General features: G+C 35.2%; 1 protein-coding gene across 5 annotated transcripts in view; it reads left to right on the forward strand.

The window, feature by feature from the left end:
* The window catches only part of IMMP2L (inner mitochondrial membrane peptidase subunit 2), a 495,130-nt gene that overhangs the window by 172,510 nt on the left and 298,353 nt on the right, over nt 1-24,267 (forward strand). Inside the window, exon 4 of one of the 5 annotated variants that reach the window (XM_072861908.1) lies at nt 9,940-10,037. The exons of the other annotated variants lie outside the window; for them this stretch is intronic. Within the exon in view, the coding sequence (XP_072718009.1) occupies nt 9,940-10,003 (64 nt within the window). The 3' untranslated portion in view covers nt 10,004-10,037. Of the gene's footprint in view, nt 1-9,939; nt 10,038-24,267 lie in introns of those variants that run through there. 5 annotated transcript variants of the gene reach the window in all.

The following is a 24,267-nucleotide window of genomic DNA, read 5'->3' on the forward strand; positions in this document are numbered from 1 at the left end:
ATGCCCCATTTATTTGTGCCATATCACTAACAATCAATGAAAAACCAACATAACTAAAAAAGAAAGCATCACAAATGTTGCATTTTATGGGGTTCACATTTATTTTTGTCAGTCTTGGTTACTTTTATTTTTTCCTTGCAGTAAGTGGGTTTTAAGAAATAAGGAATTTTCTTGACAGAATGAAGATATAAACAGTATTTAAAAACAAAACAAACTCCCATCAATCTGCCCAAACTATAACATATGGAAGAAGAATCATGTGTTTCTCCCCCTGGTGAATCTCGCTCCTAACAGATAGGATTTCAGGGACTGTCTGAGACACAGGTTGCATTTGTATTGTTTTGTTTAATACCTCTGATCTAATTTAATATCCATCCTCCATTACTTCTGGTGACCCCTTTTGTACCTGTTCAGACTTCTGGTCTGTAAAACATCCTGTGGCAATGAGCTTCTTATAGTAATAACAGTTGTACCACTGATGTTGACAGTAATTCAAAGTTGCTTTGAAATAGGAGTTTGTGGCAGACATCTAAATTTAAATATGTTGAGACGTTTTCCCTTGACTTTGCTGTGCTCTGGTTCAGGCTGTTTTGAACTTTGCTTATTTATTGGTTTAGTCAAATGTCTATGCAGCAGAGTAGAAAAGTAATAAGAAAAACTCAGAAAATAGCTATGCTCTTTTTAGTGAGTGTTAGTGCAATTTTACTTGTCCTTAATGTTGAGCTAATTTCCTGTCTGGCAGGCACTAGCAGTATTTCACTTTTTCATTAAAAACAGAGAGAGGGAGAGAGAGAAAAAAAAGAAAGTGAGGGAGATGTAGTAGATGATGTAGATTACAATAGTAATTGACACAGTGGTTTAACATGCCACTGGGATAGTGTATAAAGCCTTCTGCCTTTGAAAACTGCAGTTCAGCTACTGCTGTTTGGGAACATGAACAGTGATGGAATTTACTTTTTTTCTAAGTTATTTGATGGAATCCAGATGAGAGGAAATGATATTTCAGTTATGTGAACCACTCACTGAAACTACCAAATACCAGTATGTGACTCCTTGCTAGTGATACTCCAGTCTAAAATTGGAAGCAAAAGAAATTTTAGTCTTTGATGAAAATGGCTGCTCTCATGGTGCCCCCCATTCTAGCAACTCACATTTATAGATCATTTATCTCAAATAAATTACCATTCTCAAGTTTGTCCATCATCATATTTTGGTTCTGTGAAGAGCTATTGAGGTGCATTTCTTATTGTCAGTTATGTGTTTGCATAATGAGTATTTCTGAAATCTTATTTTATTTAAGGATGAAAATCTCATGTACAGCCACAGTGATTTTTCAGTTCTATGAAAGTGAAATGCACTCAGGAAGTGCATTTCATTGTGTAAATAAGTGTGGTAGCAGCCAAGCCCATTTAACTGCTGGCTGCCCTCTTCTTTCACCCTGTTCACTTACTACCCTCTTTTGATTAAATGCTTCAGTTGACACCAGATACCGATGGAGCTGTTGCAGCACAGTAAGGCATCAGGAAGCTAACCTGGCCACCAGAATAAAAGTGCCTTTGATAACTTAGCATGCTGAAATTACTCAGTGATGGGCCCGATGGGCATCAGAGCCAGAAAAAGGGTAGGGAAGGGCCAGAACTAACCTCTAGCAAAGCTGGCTTTGAGGGATATCTTTGATATGTATTTGGTATGTTCAGCTTAGAACTGCAGCCCAAAGTACATGCTTGGGCTCATCCAGCAGGTAATACTACTGAAACAAGTATCTTTACCTGGCAATGGATAGTACTGTACCAAAAAAGGACTGCGTTGATACAGGATGTCCTACTGAATCAGTTATTGGTAGTGAGAACTGTAGGAAACCCAAGGGTTCATTTATGTCATCGGAAGCAGAAACGCAGCTGAGAAAGGGTGACCTAAAGCAAGCTTTTATGGCAAGTCAGTGTCCATTTTGTGGAAGAGGTGGGTCTTATTGAAAAAAATGCATCTCATTTCTGGGTATCTCTTCAAATTATGTAGCAACTTGCCAGTAACTGGAACAGAGAAATCGCTTTGAACCCAGACTAGAGTGCAAGATAGCTATCAGGCATGTTATTGTTTCATATTTCTGTCACTACATATAGCAAGTAATATCCTAAGCTGTGCATTTTTGGCAGAATGAACTAATATTCTTTCACTTTAAAATTTGTCAAGTATTAGGGACTGACAGACCCCACACTTGTCTTCGCACAGGGGGTTAGCAGTTCAGAAATGGAATAGAGATGAGGGACTTCCTACCAAAAGCTTGAGGTCCTTCACAGGTTGGTGGAGCTGCCTTTGGCTGAAGTCCCACGCCTGGTTTGGAAACTTGCTCACGTGAGGTACTGGTTAGTGACAATTGCCTCATGTTGGCAACTGTCAGAACTTCCATGGCATCCATGTGGAAATTTTCAAATTTTCCCTGCTTTCATTTAAATAAATGTTATAAAAAATAAACCACAACTTGGAAATAAACTGTATAAAATTTGTAAGTTTTCTTCATGCCAGATTACTGTCATTATAGAGTTTGGTCAGATACCCATTCTGTTCTAAGTATCTAAGTATCTTGAATCCAGCCAGTTTTAGCTAATTAGTAATTCCTGTAAGTATGTTTTCTTCCATCAGGAAAACCATATGTTTAAGGACAGTTTTGTAGTCTTCAAAACAGTACATGTTTTCCAAGTCATTCTGGACTCCGTGCTTGATTATTGAAGCATTTATGTATTGTGGTAACTTTTCTGTTGTCATCCCCTTTTTGGCTAATGATTGCATATCAGTAAATGAGGATGGTATTTGCATGATACTTCCTATTTTGCTTCCAGTTACTAAATTCAAGAAGTACAGGTTTGAAAAGGTGAGTTATAGGTGATTGCTTTTATGTATTAATGGTGCCTATGGAGGGTCTCATTAACACTCACAGCATGGAAAATTCCTGCAGCTACCCTACAGAGCACTGGAAAACATGACTGCTGAGCAGGCTTTATTGTTTATGCTTCATTTTTCTAATTTATTCTCTAAAAGGGTATTTTTGCAGCCTCCATATGACAAATAAGATACCATATGGGAAAAAAGAACTGGACAAAGGCAGCAGGAATACTTCTTTGATTCATTTATTTATCACGGATTTTTTTTTATTTTTATTTTGGGAGTGGGGGTTTCATTTTAATTGTATTCTTGTGAATGTTTAATTTCCAAGCTGGTGTTTGGTATGTTATTAGAGCAGCAATCAGTGATAAAACATCTTGTTGCAATGTTTACACTTAGAAAACTAAATTATATATGTACAATGAATATATATATTTTATAGCAGAGTTATTTTTTCAGCTACAGTATGAATTATATATGTTCTTATGAAGGTATTCATCCAAATTAATGCTACTACTTCTTGTTGATAGTTGAGGATAATTTTGTAAATTTAAATTATCTTAATTAAAAATTATTCCTTTTTAGAACAAGAAAGAAAAATATTTTTACACTCAGAAAAGGGAGTTCCTTCCTTCTCCTATCAATAAGAAGCAGCAGATACCCTGCAATTCAGTGCTTCAATATGTATACAGTAAAGGGCAAGGATATCATATTCTTCATTACATACCATAATGCTTTGGATTGCTATCTGCTTTATAGTGTCTGCCCCTTTCCATCTTGCAATTGCATTTCTTGATGTTTGGCTGGAAGAGCAAAATGGCCTTCTTGTGCTAGAAGTGATACTGTTGTTGCTCTATAAAATAGTCAACAAGCCGTACAGCGGTATTTGAATATACATTATCCTGAAGGCATCAGTCTTCTGTGATCGACACCCAATGTATCCGTTCATGAGCTAGGAAGTCATAGCTGGCAGCTGAGCCTATAGTTGTTATGCCACTACACCAGCCAAAACTTTTTACACAGGCTGCTGAAAACCTCTGCAGCATAACATACACGGATTTCAGACATAATCTTATCTTTTGAAAGGATTTACTACTAGAATGTATTTGGACTTTTCGGGTAGGATTCTTTTATTTTTTTTTATTTTTGGTGAGAGAAGACAAGGGATGGAAGGAGGGGCGCAGACTGCTATGTGCTTGGAGGTGGCCATATTTCTTCTCAAGAAAGCTGGAAAGTCTTATGTTCACTCCCCTTAGCTTAAATCTAAGATCTTAAACAAGATGGATGAGTTTGATTCCCTGCACTTTTGGGGCTCATTCATGGTTTTTTTGTTGACATGTTGGTATTTTCTGTTTTAAATTCTAATGATGTCTGCACGAATAGTTCAGGATACTTGTGTGTCTGTCAAATGTGGCCTCTTTTCCTGAGTGCAACATATATGAATTGTTTAATTGATTATTTTCCCTACATGTATTCAGTAAAACAATGTAATCAAATTGTTTGTGAATATTTCCTTGTGAAGGTTGAGTATTCAGTGTTCAATATTTGTGCTGAGCTACTAAATCATGATTTTGCAGGTATTTTGTTACTGGGTAAAGTTACAGGTCCTTCATTGATTGAATGTGTGTATATTTCTGTAAATAATTATGTATGTTTATATATTTACACATAATATTCTCAGATATGATTTTTGCTCTGGTTTTTAAACATCATTTTATGGGGCTTAAAAAAAGGAAAGTAGTTCCTCAATTTTAATATAAATGAGAGTTTGGAAGCTAGAAGTTGCCATCTGTCATTGATAGCATGAGGATGTATGTGAGGAGCCTTTTGATTCCAGGTATTCCATTTGCACAAACTCTTGTTGTTCCATCTTGTATGTCTTGAATATTTTAATGGAGAGAGCATATCAGAGAAAGATCTGCCAGAACTTTTGAAATTTTGTAGCTTGTGACTGTGTTACAATGAAGATGGGTCCATGGACTTGACATCCTCTGGGAAATTAGAACATCTGTCTGCATCCATTCAAGAAAAGTACAAACCCCACAAAAAGACTGAGGCAGGTTTCCTAAGTCCTCCACTCCTCTTTGTTCTTAACTAATTTACAGCTAGCTGCAGTCTGGGTGGATCATTAGGCTTGTCATACGGCCTTTTTTTTGGCGTACAGCGGTTAAAAGATCAGGTTCCAAGGTCTCTAAAGCAAAAGAGACTGAGAAAGATGTGACACTCACAAATGATCCCTGTCATTTATCAGGACTTTTCAGGAACATTTTAAATATTCAGTGCTTTAGGAAACAGCCATTTTGGTGCTTCTCATCTAGAGAAGACTTTTTTAAAATCAAAATTTTTGTGGGTAGAGAAAAAATGGAAAGTAATTCTGAAGAAAAATTCTAGTCCCCTCCAAAAAGAATATGATATATTATATGGGGTCTTTTTGTTGGTTTTACCTTCTAGGCTATGTTGGAATCTATAAGACAATGACTGTAGTTTATCTCTTTATATCCCACAGTTTCTGATGTAAAACTAGCGAGCTCATAAAACCCAAGGAAATATGCACTAAAATGAAGGTGGGGTGCTGCCACCTAAAATACATTTGTTTAATATATTTTTAATTGATTCTGCCATCGTTTTTCCTTTATTGGTCTGGGGCAATTAAATGCTCTGTTATTTGATTCTTGTGGAATTATGGCTTTTTTTTGTAATCTGGTCTACTGAATATATTTCTAATATCTATGATAAATGCTGAGAGTAGCATACATCAAAATGCTTTATTTCACTCAATTCAAAGAAATGTTTACTGGTGTGAATTTAATGGAGATTTTATAGGTTTGTAATTACACAGTGATACAAAGTATCACTGAATAGGTTATTAGCCAAGTGTAGATAATGTGTGTCTTAAAAATGCAACAGATTTCTTGACTTCATTAGTTTAGGTGTGTCACATCTTAGCGCTACTCAGCAGTGTTGGAAAAATTGAATTTTTGCCCCTTGAGAGGAAAGATAAAATGCTTTATTTTGCCTTCATCTAATGAATAGTAAAATTTTGCTGAAGCAGAATAGCTGCTGTTCTCTGTCCTCCCTCCTGTACCCGTTGGCATGGTGGCCTCTTTCAAGTGAACTCACTGCCCCAGCAACAAGCCAGCTGCGCTTACCTGTATCCCAGCTTCTGAAAATGTTTGTACCTTGTGCCTTTGAACGATGTAGGGACATTGATTAGATGGGGACATAAGAGGTGCTTCACTCTGTCCCTGTGACCACTGGGCAACTTGCCGCCTGCTCAGCATCTCTCTCCTTTGGCTATGGAAGAACTAGATGAGGGCAACTACACAGCCATGAGCCCCATAAACTGCCAGCTAGTTTCATTACCGTCAGCACCGTGCCCTCCTTAGGGAGGAGGGTCATGCTTCAAATCTGCTCTCCTCCTGCCATATTTTGTTGCCTTTACTAGCCTGACAGCCTGAGTAATGGCCTTCTTTGATGATGGCTAAATATAACTCTGGTCAGACATATGTGAAAATATAGCAGTTTAAGCATCCAGTTCAAGTATTAAGTGGATGTTTTAGAAATAGATTTCACTAACTGAGAAAAAACCACCATACAGCTAAATTGCTGGTATGCATTGTAAATAGGCATGTGCATGTTTGTTGCTGCGTGATTGTCTATCTTTTTGTACTAGAAATATAGGGAGCCAAAACTATGAGTGATGAACAAGTTGCGGATTGATGTTCAACTGATACTGAGTCATCCAGATACTAAGTTGGCACGAAATCTTTGTATCAGTTTGCATTTTTTCCATAGTTGTTTTTTTCCTTGTTTTCTTAACCTTGTCAAGTTTTTTTACTGACTCATATGTTCCCTTTTCCTGAATTTCCATAATGAGAGGTTGCAGATGTATTTAAGTCCTAATGGATGGAAGAGACCATTACTTTGGAGATAAAGACAGGAAAATAATAACCTTTTTTCAGCTCTGCTTTTCAAAAGGTGGTTCACCCTTGGTAGCATGGCTTTTTTTAATAAAAAAAAAAGATTCTCTGAAATAATATGCTTAGCTGTATATAAGGAAGACCATAAATTATTTCATTACCTCATTACATTGGCAGTGTTTTTAGCTTTGCAAATGTCCACTTTGTATTTCTTGAAACAGCTGTATTTGCAGGGCAGACATACTAGTGTGCAGAGGGAGGGAGAAGTTGCTCCATGCTATTTCTGCTCTAGCTCACACCTGCTTTACATCACAAGGCAGGAAGAGACTTTGTAGCCTTCTCCTCTCCCTTTCAGACAACACTGTGATGATATGTAGATCTTTAAAGTGTTGTACTTTCTTCATCAATCTTTAGGTAGCAAATCTGGATGATAATTCAAATAGCAGATACAAACCAGCTGGGAATCCTATGGATGCTGATTTAATTAAAAAAAAAAAAAAAAAAGAAAAACAAGAAAACAACAATAATTTCATTATAAGAAATCATCCATTGTCCTTTTTAAAAAGGATTTTAGAGATTTTTAATGCTTTGGATTATTGGACTGTGTTTTGGCTTTAGCAACTCTCTAACATACAGAGTTTAATCATCTATATAGTGTAAGTGTTTATGCAGATGATTATTTAATTTTCTATTTGTTAGAGTCCATACAATCAGTAATAACAAGCCGTAAATCAAAATCTGTTGTGCCTTTCTGCTGACTGAGAGAATATTATATGCCCTAACCATTCAAAAGTCACAAGAATGCTCCTGGAGAACCATGAAATTAGCTTCCTGAAGGATACAGGATGCTTCACCCCCCTCCCCCGCAAGCTGGTTTTGTTTGTTTTTTTGTTTGTTTTTAATAAGGAGGAATGGATTTTTTAATTAAAGCTGAGATTCTTGTTTCATTATTTAGTTTAAATAATTTGTCTTCTAAAAATTGGATTATACATAATAAAATGAATGTTGAATTATCAATGCTGTAAATAGAAAGAGATATTAACTCCGAATGGACAATTATTGGGTTTTCATATTAGCTGATCTGCAAAGCACCTGTGCATCCTATATTTTCTTTCCCCAATCCACCAAAATGAGGACATATTGGAAAGCTGATGGATCAGCCTGTACTATTTGTATTGATATTAATATTGTGCTGAAGCCTAATATCTCCGTCTTGAAGCAAAATTCCTTTTTGCTGAGTTCTAAACAAAAGCAGTTTCTTTCTAAAGAAGGCTATACCCTTCAGTGGAAAGGAACAGATACATATGGTAGCCCAAGGGAATGGACTCCTTAACATTTGTATTTATTTTAATTCTGTATTCTACAAATGTGAAACACGTATTGAAAAATTGCCTGCTCTTGGTTGAATAAACCTTTCTCCAATAATTCCCCTTTAACTATGTTAATATTTTTCTTTGATATTTTTTCCAGGAAGATCTTTGAAAACCCAAAAGTTCTTCATGAGGAGGACTTGACTTAACTGTATTTAGCATGTTTGCTTCACAGTGTTTTGATATTCGGGATCTCCTTCTCCTAAAGAATGGCAGTTGCTAGAAAAAAAATTCAGAGAGACAATAATCTTCATTGAATATTTAATGCTATCCTTTTCCCCTTGCTAACAAGTCAATTCCTGCTATTGTTGAAGTAATATGTTTTAAGGTATCATTTTTCTCTAGATTAAATAATATTAGTGATATTCATATAGATGTATTGTCATCTGACCTCCAGTTAGTCTAGTCAGGTTAGAAAAGAAGTTGCAAGTGTGATTCCCAAGATATATTTGAAACACAATAAAGCAAGCTTAGGTTCCTCATGTTTTGCCATCTGACTTAGCTAATTTTACTTGGTATTAATTATAAAGCTAACAAACTTGATCTATGGCAGGAAGGACTGTTGGGCTTTATCTTCCTGTCTGCCATGAAAGAACTACTCAAGTTCATCTGAAATTTATTCTTAACATGGAGAACTACTTCACAACTGTTTTCTGCTCTTGGGAACCTGATAGTATACACTTTCCAAAAACTATCCTGTTTTATTATAAAAGTTGCTTCAAAAATTCTCTTATTCAAAGTTGAGATACATTTTAATATTAATAGCATGATAACTGAGTAAGGACAGAAATCATGAGAGGACTTGAAACAATTTGGAGAAAGTAGTTTATTCTAGGGATCTTCACTTGTGTCTTTTGTTCTTGAGGTTACTTTAGACTAGAAGAAAGAAAAGTCTTTAAGAAGAGAACAGCTTTTTACTGGTGCAGAGGTGGAATAGTCGGCTTTACCAAGTATGCTGCATCTCAAATACAAAAATATATTTTTTTTTGAGGTGGTGGTTTCAGTTTTTTTCAAGTATTTGTCTTTAGTCAAATAGAGTAATGAGAATAATATTGGAGCACTGTATAGAAAAGAGTGAAAATAGTTTCTATCACTTATGTTAATCATTTTTATGGGCTAGTATTAAAAACCCCTCAAATCTGCTAATTCTCTCAGTCACGGGGAGGGAATAGTGAATGACAGTAGTAGAGAAGTATCATGAGAAAATTTCATTCAGGGACTCTTTCAGTTCCCTATTTTATTTTAATGCTAATAGTGCCCTATAAAAGAATACAAGAAGAGGTAACCTAATAAAAATATGCTTAATTTGGTACCCTTAACTGTTACTCTGATTGTGGTCTTTCCTACTTCTACTGAAGTGACTTAATACAGTAGCTTTAACATATTCTTATAAAATTACCTGCACTGGTCAAGAATCATAAGGTTAGAAAATATAGGCTTAGACTGTTTTGCTTGAGTGCAAAATGTTAAGAAGTTATTTCTGACTGTATAAAATATTCTCTTTGATTACACTTTTATAGATAGCACATACTGCAAATTTTCTCTTTACTGGTGACCCCTGGAGTCCCATTTCTGTCAGCAGATGTACTGGAGTACTTGATACAGTACATAGTATCTCACAAGATAATATTAAAATATTTTTGTTATTCTTCAGTTTTAGGAAGAAAATTAAAGCATCGGAGATAAAATAGATTTAAAAGCCAAAGATATATTATGTTTTGTTCTTTATTAATTATTTATTGATTTTTTTGTATTTCTATTTATTTCAGATTGGAAAATGAAAACAGAATACTGGAGTTTCTTTTTCCTGGCTATGAAGCTTTAATGTCATAGTCCTTTTTCCTTGTCATGCAAGAATTGCAAACACTAGGAGAATGTTTGGTTTGATACTCTGATTCCATTGGAATTTATTGAAAACATAGCAACTGTGGATCCTTATTGGTAGAGTATCTGGAATTAATTAAAAAAAAAGCAGGTTTAATTTTGCCAGGAAAATTATGTTCATGGTTACATGGATAATTTTCTGGTACTTTAAGTCAGACAAATTTCACTCTGACTAGACATATTCCTATTTTACTTTTTCCATACCTAGATTTAGATTAGAATCAATTTTGTAGTCTCTAATGCAGAAATACTCAGTATGTTTAATAATTTTTGGAAAAAATTTGAACTTTGTAATCTGAACTTATATCTGTCTTCATATGAAGTTTCTGAATACCCAGATTCCTAGAAAATCAGTTGGGTTCCTGCTCAGTGTAACCACAGAAAAAATCTTAGTGAATGAACAGAATGAGACTACACTATCCAACTGATAGCAATTTTCTCTTATGCATGCCTATGTAGCAACAGTTTTTTGAAGTCTTGCTTGAAAACTCATTTCTGGTAAAGTCATAGTAAGCATATGTCAAACAGGATAAACTTTCTTACTGTGCTGCCAATACCTACTACCAAAAGGTTAAACAGTTCATTTTTTATATGATCTAAGGTTTCTGTGAAATCAGCTTTTTAAATACAAATGTAAATTTATTTGGTGAGGATTGGCTGGATTTGGAGGTTGAGGCCTGTTAGGTCTGGGAAGAATGAGGTTGGAGAGTGTGAAGAATTGGACAGGTTGGGGTAGAGAGATCCAGTTGTGAATTATTTTGGCAAAGTGAAATGTTTCTGACCTTTTTACTGATGGCTTGTCTAGGAGGCATGACTAACAGGGTAGCCAAGGGGAAATTGATCTGTGCATAGAACTTGGGCTACCTAACCAGGGAACTGTATATTCCTCTAATGTTAATTTTTCAGGATGAAATGCTATTCCACTGAAGTCAATGAAAATGTTGACCCAGTAGGGAGATTTTTCTTTTTACGTACTGTATAGAAAGTAAAGAACTATAGAAGACTGTGATCTAACCTGAGTGTACCTTTGATATTTTATGGTTTCTGTCTAGCTGCTTAGTTTCCATCCGTATGTCTCTGACTTTCTCAACCATGCAAGAATTAAATATACTGCTTGAATAGTAAAAGTGCATAGAGAGGATCCTGAATAAAATTATGTGCTATCCTCCTTCTCATCAATGGTGAGAAAAATTTCATCTTTTGTGGAATTCATGTCTTGGTCATATGTAACTAACCCCGAATTTAGTGTAGTGAAACACACATTCATCCATGTAGTGTGTTTCTACCTGGGTGAATCATTACTTAGTGATCTGTTTCCCAGCATTAGGTTTGACTAGGTGGAACAAATGAGTAGGAGAAAGGTCAGTATCCAGAAATGAAGGCATGTATTTCAAACTGTTAATTAATTTAAAAACGTTCTTAAACATTTTTTAGCAGTTTACTTGTGGACTACTTTGAATGTGTGTTTTCATTCTTTATCCAGATAGTTTTAAAGGAACTGTATAAATTCAGTGATTAGGGTTTCTTGAATTTTTTAACATCTGCTAAATAATAGAAAGCCGAAATAATTCTAGCAATTGCATTTAACAGGACTTATGAAATTAATTCATTCTTGGAACATTTCTGATTTGCAACCGTATCTACTAGTTCCTGGTGGCTGTCCCATTATCAATGAACAAAAATAATATGGCACCATAAATACCAAAGGCTCCTGTTTTATTCTATGAACTATATGAATGTTAACATAGAAATTAACAAATTAAGAAGTCTTGAGTTCAGGTAAGAGTAGTAAATGCCTAAGAAAACTTTAGAGTATCTTCTTGCTGGAGCTCAAGAAAAAACCCCAAGCCCCTCAGATAGTCCAAATCTGTGAAGCCTAATGTATGTGTATACTAAAAATGTCTGTGCTACGCTGACAGGTTAAAAGGGCTTTTAATGGCATAAAAGTTATACTTACATCTTTATGGACTGAAGTCTTTCAGTGGTGCAGGACTGGAAATGCAATATCATGTGATGTTCTTGTCTTGAGCACAGAAAAGAAGGAAAGCCTGTCAGTATCTAATGGCTGTATATTCTCTCAGCTACCCCTCTGCCTGCATCTCTTTCCTAGAAAGATTAGATGCTTTTGGATATTCTCAATTAAGTTAGAAGTTTTGTAGGCTTTTATCTACACTTTCTCCTCACTGATGGTACTACTCAGTCTAATTTTATGTAGGCTAAAATCTACATGGTAACAGCTTTCAGTTTCAGAAATGTTCATCCCAAGCCAGCAATGCTCACAGTGAAGGTGGCAACTCTTGTAACATATCTTAATGTTTTCAGGCCAAAAACGTTCTTTAGGCAATGCGATATCGTTATTTTGTCATCCCCCACTCGTCCTTTTTCTGCATTTTCACAAAATATAAATTATCCAACATAACATCAGCTGTGAGAGGAAATGGTTACCTTTTTTAATTAAAAAAAAAAAGTGAGCAGGAAAATGTCATCCTGTTGTCAGAGCTCACATCTGTCCCAATCGCATATTATAATACGGTTCGTTATGATAGTCAGTGGACTTCTGATCAACAAATTTAGTTACAAATATTTTGAAAAGAGAGCTTGAAATCCCACCATTATATTTTGAGTCCGTGGCAGGCATTTTCTACCTGCGGGCTGCTTGCTCATGTGAAAGCAAGCACATTTTACATTTAAAAGCACTTCAGTTTTTGCTTGGTTTAAGTTGCTCTTGCAGCTGGCAAAGTCAGGATGACCTCAAGGCTTTACAAATAAATATGTTTGCTATGTTTTCATTTTACTAAATATGGAAATTGGTAAACATAAAAATTGTATTTTAAAAAATAAAACACAACACCAAATATACCCCAAAATGAAAACAACCACAGATTAAAAATAACTTCTGTCTGGTATGCCAACTTTATCATTTCATGTAGCAAACATAACTTTTTTGCTGGGCAGACATAGTAAACTAATTTGTGTTTTTTCTTGATTTGATTGTGGTTGATGGAGGAAATATTTAAAAATGCAATTAAGGAAAAGAGATTGTTATATTCTTTAGAACATGAAGCACAATGTTAATGTAGTTCTTAACTTCCAACAAAAGTGTGTATGATATAGGATTGTTTTTCTTTAAATTTCCATTAAATTTCTTTGTAACATCTTTACGGAACTTTTTAAAATGATAGGGCCATTAATGTAATTGTGTCATATAAACTGTTGTGTTTGGTTTGAATATTTTGAGTGCATTGTTTTTGTTTTAACGCATCTTCAGTCTTCCCATCTATTATCTACAATTTTTTTGAAAATACTGGGTTGTGGTTTGATTTAAAGTTTATAATAATTCTGAACTTTCATAAACATCATTTTAGAAATATGAGGTACATGGTAAATTCATTACTTCTGATATTGATTAGGTGAGTGTGTTTGACTGTTGTTAGAAAGCTGTTTTTCCTCTAAATTCTATTGATTTAAGCAGAATACGCTAGACAGTAGCAGTGTACTCCATTTACTGTTGCAGCATGCAAAGGTTCTCATCTATTATGCTTTATTAAAGTATGTTTTACTTTAATAAAATAAAGTAATAATTTACTAAATAAATAATTTACTAATAATAATTTACTAAATAAAATTTATTTTTTTGTCTAGAGAAGATACGATTATTTCTTTACACAAGTCCAAATCATATTCCTTCCTGTCCTGTTGTGTTCCAAAATGGGATTGCCTTTTTGAGGCAACTGAGATTCTTTAGGTTCACATAGCTTATCAAAAATAATTTCTAAATATACCATCTTCAAAAATGTATTACAACTAATGGTCTGAGTACATTATGCAGTGTCTGTGCTAACATGACTATGCTATCTCAGCAACCGAGCTAGCCCATTTAGAACTACTTTAGGCATCTCTGTGATGCACTGACAGCAGAAAATCACTTGCAAAAAATTCATGATATGGGTTTCGTCTATGCATATTAAGTGTGTACCAAAAAAAGTAGACTGCATATCTGCAGAAATGAGTTGTTTAATTCCTTAGTTATTGGTTTGATTTTCAATGAGGACATACTTCACAGGTTTCTCAGGCTATTCAAGTTCTGACAAAATGGAGTGTGTCCTTACAATTTCTAACTTCTGTTCATGAATTCATGTTTATGAAATTTTTTTGTTTGTTTTTTTTCTTGATGCAGCAACAACGGAGACAAGAATATTAATGAAACAAGAAAGTATCTCTGTGAACTTAAAAAAAAATTATCAGGAAAACTCAGCCAAACAGAGTGTTTAATACTATTTAGTCAGTTAAAAAACATGAAATAGCAAATAATTGATGGCCAGGTTTAAGAAGATATTTCAGTGCCTAAATGCATGAATAGGAAAATAGCATCTGGTTCAGTTCAAGACAGGCACCTGTTTGCCATTCTCATATGAACTTTCTAAGCTTCCACTGTGACTAGGGAAGATCTACCCCATGTCCAGCCTTAAGAGCAAAGCCTTCGTCATTCATGTAAAATCATGAATTAACACAAGCATGTTCCTGTATCTGCTGTCAGGGAACAGCAAGAGCAGGGCATGTCTGCGAGGGGGATGAGCCAAGGGGACCCTGTGCCCTCACCGAGGTGTGCAAACATGGAGCAGAGCCAGGATCTGGCATCGGGGTCCATTGACAGCCCCCCAAACTGCAAGTGATGAGCCAGGGCCAGGGGCCATCACAGGAGTCCTGTCAGCAGCAAAAGCTGATGGGACCAGAGACGGGGCTGGAGACAGGCTACAGTGGGGGTCCAAAGCCCATCCATGTGAGAGGGCTAGGGCCATCTGCCCCCAGCATCACTGGGGCAGGGACTGATGGTCCCAGACTGAGGTGAAATGGGGCTCCTGGGCCATGGGCAGGCAAGGCAAGCAGGGTGGGGAGGCAAGCAGGGACATTAAGGCCTCTGTGTGCCCTCAGGGCCCAGACAGTTGTCTAAAAAAAAAAAGCAATGCACCACTAACAGTCTGATGGTTGCGTTTGTTAAATGCACATTAAGAGACAAATGCCATGTTGCTTTTTCATCACAACATGTATAATCAAGTTTCTTAACAGAATTCCCATAAAACTAACATATGTCAGGTACCAGGCTTTGTCCTTCAGTTTAACAATTTGCTAGTAGTTCTGAGGCTTATATCAACGTAGGGTTTACTAGTATCTGGTACGTAATCTTTGTCTCTTGAATGCAAATTATAATGCCACGTTTTTAAGAGCAGTTGAAAAACATGATGTTAGTACCAGCAGGCTTTTTAAGCACTGAGGGTTTTGTAAAAGGAGGTTCTTTAATAAGCCCTTCTGGCATCTTTGTTTATGTACATAGATTAGATAGATTTAAGAATTTGCTTGAGTAGAATCAGTGAGAGGTCATGAGTTACTTCTGCTAATCTTGCTTCAGCAAGAGCCTAAATAACACAAGGAAGTTGATGTTTGTAAAACTAGAAGTGTAAGTTACCATCCTGCCTGTTCAAGTCCAAACATGTAGGCATCAGGGATTTTAAATAACGCCGATAGCTTTGTCTGATGATATTTTTCTTCAAGAATTGACAGGATAAGTAGACAAATTCTAAACCTTCTTTCAAGATTATAGTAATGTTATAAAAATCAATTTCTTTGCTTGAAATTTTTTTGCACTTCTGGAGAAGTAAATATATACAGAGTATCGTGTTAAGACTGAAAAAATCATACAAGCACCAACAAATTACGGGGTACAGAAGATTATCTAGGGCTTAATTGGGAAAAATGTTGCCACTATTTTCCCTGCACTTGATAGTGATGAGAAATCCCTGGCATTACTGTCATTGCTTAAATCTCTGTACCTTTGACAGTGGTGATCTTTCCGATAATGCATTTCCATTTCTTATTTCCAAACCCATTTTTCTTTTTCTTGTACCGGAAAACATAAAGGTTGGAGATTATTGGTGCACTTCTACTACCATAAAAGTTAAAATGTTACTGATAATGAACAAACAAGGACAGAGAAACTTGGAGAACTAGTTGATATGATGAGTGCTTTGCTTTCTGAATGACTTTTCTTTTGTGATGATACAGTTCAAATAATATATAATTTAATATATATTTTTTTCCCTAAATGTATAAGCTTCACAGAGGAAATGTTTTTATTTTGCTCTGCTTCACATTGTTTCTTCAGCTTAGAATTGCTGCAATGTCAAACTAGTAACTAAAGAAATCTTAGCATATACATATCCAAGCCATACGTTTTTCTTGTGGATCTGCCTTGATTTTTCAATTTTGCATGCTTCTTTCTTTCACTGCTGCATTTCCAGCCCGTAAGAACAATGATACTGAAATCTTCTCATTTCTGGGAACATATTTATCTATTTCTGAACTTGCTAACTGGAGCAGCAGTTCTTCCACATGGTAATGCAGTGTGGTCACATCAGCAGGACTCTGCAGTTTGCTATTCTCAGATGGTGTTCTGTATTTGAATTAATATAAGGATCACTCTGAAGAGTTTATGTGCTCAGTTTCAAGGTAATGATACATTACAGCAAAGAAAAAATACTTCAGTCTAAGAGATGGCAAGTTCCTGAATCAGATAATGTGCTAGCTGGCTAATTTTGTGTGAATAGGTCTGCTTCAATTTATTGTCATTAAAATAAAGAAAAGAAAGAAAACACAATACATACTGCTTACTTAGGGTTAAGTCCTCTGCTAAGTTATATGTGCTCTTCAAGTTAGTAAGCTAGAAGTCCATTGCATGGTAATTGTACATGTTTCACATGGCTATTACTGTATTATTTCTAAACACTTGATAGTATTAAAACATTGAATAAGTAGAGAATTATACTCTTCTAGTATATGTAAAAATACTATACTTATTGATGCCTTTGATTTAGAAATACCCATTAATGAAAACTTATTGTAGTATGAATCAGTCTTTTCAGAGGAATGAAAGAATACCAATCCTAAGAGTTGCAGTTAGCAAGACTAGTTTCTTCTCTAATGATGTGAAGGTTCACAGTGTAGTGACCTATAAAACTGGCTCCCATCCAAACCTCCTGTTTTAGGGTTGCTACTGGACTGTTTGCCTAGCAACATACTTAATGGACCCATAGGCAATTTAGACTTAGAGCTAAATGAGTGTACAATGCTGAAGGGGAAGAGCAACAGTTCAGGTAGAGGAAAAAGGAAGAGAAGAAAGCATCTTCTCTGACAGAATCCTGAAACGGCATGGGTTTTGCACAGAAACAGCTCCTTCCTACTTTTCCTTTTACTTGTTTTGTAGATATACCTAAAAAAGTTCTTACTGTAAGGGTAAAGAGGTAAGCTTCTGTTGATTTTATTATCTTAAAGTCTAAATGTTTTTTCTTTTTATGTCCCCCCTGTCCCCCCAATTTTTGTTTGATGAAGGTGTCTTGGATGAAAAGAGTGTTTGAAAGTAAAATGAGTGAGACAAAAAAAAAAAATGCTTGGCAGGAATAAGCAAGGGAATTTCTGCTGATAATGGATGTCCTTGATTCTGTTTGTCAGTCTTTCAAGAAAACTGCTATCTAATAAAGGTTGTCTATGAGCTTGCTCACTAAATTAAAAAAAACAAAATGTCTTTCAAAGTTTTATGTGGTGTCTTAGGTGATGTCTTAGATATAAATCAAAACACAAATCAATTTGTTTTCTTCAAAAGATATGCTGTCATTTTTAAAAATTCATTCAATGAGAGGTTTTGCTGAGTTTCCAGTCACAGACAGTGGCAGACATTGTTTGGAGGTCATTTGCATTAGTTTTATCTTCATAACATACGCATCAATCAGTTAAACTAAAAATGCAACCCCTTTTTTTATTGTGACCTTTCAACTCTGCATTATAACATTGAGACAGAAGGTTCTCATATTTTAATTTTTTAATTAAAAAAATTAAACTCTTTGAACTATATGCTCTAGTTCAACAGTAAGCTGAGCTCAGGGACTGAAGTTGTGTGATTTGTAGGAGGTTAGACTAGATTATGTCCGTAACTTAATGTCACTTTGAAAATCTATTAGTACTGTTGTAAGATAATCACCAAGCTCATTCCATGCACAAACAGCTCAGGACTATAGGGCAATATTATCTTATACGCAGTGCTGCAAAAACATGTCCATACAACTTCAAAGTTCTGCTCAGGTCTGAAAATGGGCTGATTTCATTTGACATGGAGTCAAAAGGCAAAATGTCTGTCTCTCATGCGTCCTCGCTGCAGATTGTGTTCACTGCTTCACTCTTCAATGCCTAGATTTCCTTGTGAGAAAGCAAGAACAAATAATTGGGGAACCTCAGCAGATTATCCATATTAGGTTATAGATTATCCAGATTATTTGTTTTTTCCCCATGGATGATTGAGAACTGACTATGCTTGAGAAGGTCTTGTCTCTTAAGAGTTATTCCCAACACTTTTGGAGCCTGGGCATTATAAATGTGGAAGTTATGCCTTAGATTTAGCTTGTTTTATTTCCTTCCCCGAACATTTCCTTCTTTGTTACTACTGGCTTGTCTTCACTCATGAAATGAAAGTGGAGCACATAAACATTATGTTGGCTTTAGTGTTTTAATTACTACTATCTGAGAAGGGTTACCTAATTCAGTAACAAAAATACCCCTACTGGAGTTGAGTCTATGTAACTAAAATGACCTTTTGGAGAGAAACCTTTCCCTGAGATATTGTGAAATTTGTTATAAAAATAGCCACATCGCTACTTAGTTTTCGCCACTTGATGACCTAAATAAATAAATCCACAGCTGTTTTTTTAAACCTAGACAATGGTCTGTAAAATTTTTATATTCTCAGCATCACGGAGAATTCTTCTTCTTTGCTTTCTATAAAAATTGGCAACTAGCAATACAGTTTGGAAAAATGTAAGCTGAATTCTGAATTTTCTGGTACTTTCAAACAGAAGGAGGCTCTTTTTCCCATGCACAGAAAAATAAATTAGCGTGACTAACAGTTTAGTGTATCTACAATCGTTTCCTTCAGAACAATATATATAAAAAAAGCAAGTTATGTACTGGTATGATACAGGGAAGTCCTATGACTGATGGCCCAAGGTAGCCTGAAGAATTTAAAAATGAGAATAAAGGATTCAAAGAAGACATGGTACAATAAATTTATAAGTTTTTCAGTTTGTCTAGGGAAGGCCATGAGCAGCCTGATCCAACTATGAAGTTAGCAATAATTTGAGCAGGATGATCTCCACAGGTCCCTACCAATCAAAATTATTCCATGATTCATTTCCAGTAAATTTAGATCAAAAGAACAAATTCATATTTTTTTCCACTGTGGCAAAATCCATTCTAGTGACTGAATTAAAATATTTATATTGGGGTTAATTTAACCATATATAAGCCCATAATAAAAATGGGTGATTCAAGAAAAGTTTGCAGGAAATTAAGCTAGAAAATATCTACTACAGTTGAGTTTATGATCAGAGTACTCATTTCATGTTACTTACTGTTGCAGAATAGTTTCTGTCATAATTCTTTGTTTCATCATCAAAACCTTTTCTTCTTTTGATACTCTAAATCCCTCTTCTTCCTTGTTTAAAAAAATAGGTTATTTGAATAACTATAGTTGTATCTGAAGCAGAAAAACAAGATTTGGCCTTTTGCTAGATGCAGCTAGCAGGCCAGCACAAATTGTATGGATACACACATTTTAAGTAATAAAACATTATGAAATTTGAAGATTATGTGATTAATACAATTTAAGAAAAATGGAATAATGGAGATTTTAACCTAGAAGAGAAAGAGTAAATCTAAATGTTGACATTATTTGAGAAAAATAACAGACTCATCCCTATAGTAAGACTTTCTCAAAACTAAGTGGCACCTTAAGTATTCCCAAGTAAATGTGACAGACTCCATTAAAATTGCCTTATTGCTATTGATTTTGAACAGATGGTACTCAGATACTGTGGCAGTAATTCTAAGATGAGACTGGAGAGATCAGATAAATGAAGGAGTAAGGTTGAGGGGTCCTTTTTTAGTATGGAAATTTAGTAAATTAATATCTTGTTCTAATGTTTGGGCTGTTTAGGAATGGTGCTATTGAAGAGGAGACAAATTTCATACGTAATATCAAATTATTTGAATGAGGAAGTACCATGGAAGACTGAGGAACTCCAAAAAACCAGCCAAGATGAATAGGCAGTCTAATGGAATGTAAAATTCATTAGTAACAGATGAACAGAAGAAGTAGTAAGCTGAGTTACCCTAAGAGTTCCGAAGTGAATTCATTAAATTTACTATTACCATATAGTCAGGTAGAATGATGAATATAGGGAGAGATTTTATTGAGAAGAGGCAGTTTAAAAACTGCAACTATTTCATTTGGTCAGTAGATGAATAAAAATGTTCTCTGGAGAAGTGTAAAAAATAATGATTGGTACAAGGAAGGTAATTGAATTGTGCTGATTGCTGCTTCTGGAAACACAAGAGCGAAGATACCTTTAAGAAATTCAAAAGCCACAAAATTATAAACACTGTAGGGATTAAATTTGTCTTTCTTTTCATAGTATGTATGCTTAACTTCTAGAACACACGGCACCACTGATACTGAGGAGTATTCCTATGTATATACTGAGGAGAATTACTCAGATATAAAATACTGTCTTTATTTGCTTATTAAGTGCAGATATACTGGCAACTGTAAAGTAAGGGGCCTTTAGCAGACATGTTATGCCTGTGTATCCCCCTCGTCGAATTGAAGCTGCATCTGAGTCTATGTGTACTTAAACATGCATAGAGAGAATTAATAAATATACATTTGATATGACATAAATGCCAATCATCAGAGGAAAGCAAGAATAAATTAAATGTATACTAGGTGGTAAATATGGGGGTGTTTTCTCAGCACATCTGCTGTGTAATACATGTGCTATTTGTTAATATAAAGTCCTTAGCAAGTGTTTGAATTATATTCTTTGAACAAAGCAATTTAAAATAAAAGATAAACTCTGATTAGCAGGAAATTCCCATTAATTTTCCTTCTTATACAAAAGTTAGTAGTCTGGTTTCATGATAAGAGTAGCGTCTGTATAGTGATTCTGCAAAAAAGTAGTCATTTTGTGAATATAAATAAATGAAATACATGCTAAAGATGCAGAGGGATAATTGAGACCCATCCCCAAGAACAAACAAATATTATAATCTTTTTGTATCATCTTGATAATAATAGACACTGGGTCTTTTGCAATACTGTTCTCCTAAACCTCTGTTGTGTTATGCAGCCATTGCATGTCACTATATCAGAACAACAGAGAAAAGATTTAGGGAGATTTATAAAACTCTGCTGGGTTTGAACCTTGCTCTCTCCAAAATAAGATCTGCCTCTGGCTTAAGTTAATTTTAATTCTAAGCCTGAAAAAGTTTCATGAAATTGCTTCTTTTGTGGATTTCATTTTTTAATGCTTCTGTGTTGTTTAGCTTGCATATTGATAGCTAAACTGATACCACTGAATTCATACCTTTCTGGAGTTAAATTTCAGTCAAATAGTTTCCAAAGGCTAGTTCAATTTTTGTAGCATCGTTTTAGGTGCTATAGAAGGTAAGGCTTTTTTGGACCATTCCATTTTAGAGTAGTAATTAAGGCAGTTAATTTTATAATTATTGTTGTTAGCCATGTTACTAACCTTTTCAAACTCTCTAATCTAGAAAAAAAATCTCCATTCTCTAATGTAATTACAGTTAATTAATTTCTAATATGGACATTTTTTTCTTTCCTGCTTTTTGTCCTTTGCTTATACAGAAATTTTATGTCATGCTATGATATTGATATCCGGGAAAAAAATAGGTGTTTTGCAGTAGCTTAACTGACTGTAAATGTAAGAGCTGTTATTTCTTCAATGTTAATGTTGAATCTAGCAATACATGTGGAATAAGTAATTGCATATTACCCAGAATGCTTTTCCAAGTTGCATATAGTTCATAAGAAGCTTTTATCTAAATTAAATCAGGGTTTGTTGGTGTGTGTGAAATAGAGCATTTCCTGATTTTTAGGAATGAGAAATTTATTTAGTAAGGTTTTCTGTTGATAACACTGCATGTGCATTTATGAACTCAGAATCTTTTGAACATTTGAATATCTCATATTGAATATACTGGTGCTTGATTTCTACTCTGAACAGAAGTTGATAGAGCAGATGATGCAACCACCACAGCACTCTGAGTTTATAAGCACTTACATGCCTAAGTATGTGCTAAATTTTATTCTAGTATCTAGTCTTAAAGTCAATGATTGCAAGATTAGAAAATTGCGAACATGTCCTTACATGAATTAACAATATAATGGTAATCTAAATGCTGATTTTTGTTGTTTCTATTGTTTTTAAGGTGGGAATCAACCTTGTAATTTCTGCCATTTGTAGTAGTTGCTGGTTATTATAAGCAACAATAATGTATGCTACAGGACATATGCATCTATAATTTTTTATATGTAATAAGTAGGCTAGAGATTATGAATGACGCATTCTACTATGAAATTACTGGGAATCCTCTGTTTTTAAATAAAAGGAAGAAAGCAAGGGTGTTTAAGATAACTAATAGCTCACAAAAATTGTTTGGGAGAATTGTTCAGTATAACATCTTGAGAGAATTAGAAAAATGAGATATATAGTACACAAAATTTGAATAAGCAGTAGAAAATACGAATTTTTCTCTCCTTTTTCTGACTAGATACAGTATATTGTGTTGTACACAAGGGAAAAATATCCATGTACTTTATAAAGCAGTAATTCATGCTGAGTGGATATGAGAGTCATTCAGAGAACAATTGATTTTACAGTATTGTAGACTGGGTTGGAAACTTGTGCATTCATTGCAGTGTACGCTATTAAAATTTATATATAAAGTTCACATTAAAGTGGCTGTTTTAACAGGAAAATATTTTAACAGTGAAACTTCCCCATCTTAACTGCAGAAGAGGATATTTTTACCAGTATCTCCAAATCAATTGAAGTGTGAAATCTCTATAAAGGTGAAGTAAATAGAATAAAATATTAGAAATTACTAAATATTTTGCCTTACTGTGTTTAAATAAATTGTTAAGAACTATGAAAAATCTTGAAGAGCTTTGATATTCCCTAGAGTAATGTGAAGTATTTAGTCAGTACTTTTTATAGATATTATTTTGGCTATAATGTCAAAGTCTCAAGCTTTCACAGTATTAAAAAAAAATCATAGAATCATAGAATAGTTTGGGTTGGAAGAGACCTTTACAGGTCATCTAGTCCAACCCCCCTGCAATGAGCATAGACATCTTCAACTAGATCAGGTTGCTCAGAGCCCCATCCAACCTGACCTTGAATGTTTCCAGGGATGGCGCATCTACCACCTGTATGGGCAACCTGATCCAGTGTTTCACCACCCTCATTGTAAAAATTTTTTTCCTTATATCTAGCCTAAATCTACCCTCTTTTAGTTTAAAACCATTACCCCATGTCCTATCACAACGGGACCTGCTAAAAAGTCTCTCCCCATCTTTCTTATAAGCCCCCTTTAAGTACTGAAAGGCCGCAATAAGGTCTTCCCAGAGCCTTCTCTTCTCCAGGCTGAACAACCCCAACTCTCTCAGCCTTTCCTTATAGGAGAGGTGTTCCATCCCTCTGAGCATTTTTGTGGCCCTCCTCTGAACCTGCTCCAACAAGTCCATGTCTTTCCTGTGCTGAGGACTCCAGAGCTGGATGCAGTACTCCAGGTGGGGTCTCAGCAGAGCAGAGTAGAGGGGCTGAATCACCTCCCTCGACCTGCTGGCCACGCTTCTTTTGATCCAGCCCAGGATGCGGTTGGCCTTCTGGGCTGTGAGCACACATTGCCGGCTCATGTCCAGCTTTTCATCCACCAGTACCCCCAAGTCCTTCTCCTCAGGGCTGCTCTCAAAAGAAGAAATGGTGGCTTGTTTGCTAGTTGAGATGAATGTGAAATTTTGATCAAGGTAATGATGCAGTTAAATGCAGGATTAGTAGGAAATTACATTAAATAAGTTGCATTTGCTGGTCTGACTAGCATGGAGTGAGAAGAACCTGAGGCTGCAAAGAGAATGGAGATTTCCTTGTCACTTACCTATCTGATCGTTTAGTATGGAATTAAAAAGTAGATTCTGTGGAGGAGACTACACAAGTAGAAAATTTTGAACAAACATGGACTTAAATATTACGAGTTCTTCCATCATTAGCATCTTGATAAAAGAAAGGAATTATTGCTGCTGTAGCATGATT

The sequence above is a fragment of the Ciconia boyciana genome, chromosome 1, assembly GCF_034638445.1.
Source record: "Ciconia boyciana chromosome 1, ASM3463844v1, whole genome shotgun sequence".
Taxonomy (NCBI): Eukaryota; Metazoa; Chordata; class Aves; order Ciconiiformes; family Ciconiidae; genus Ciconia; species Ciconia boyciana.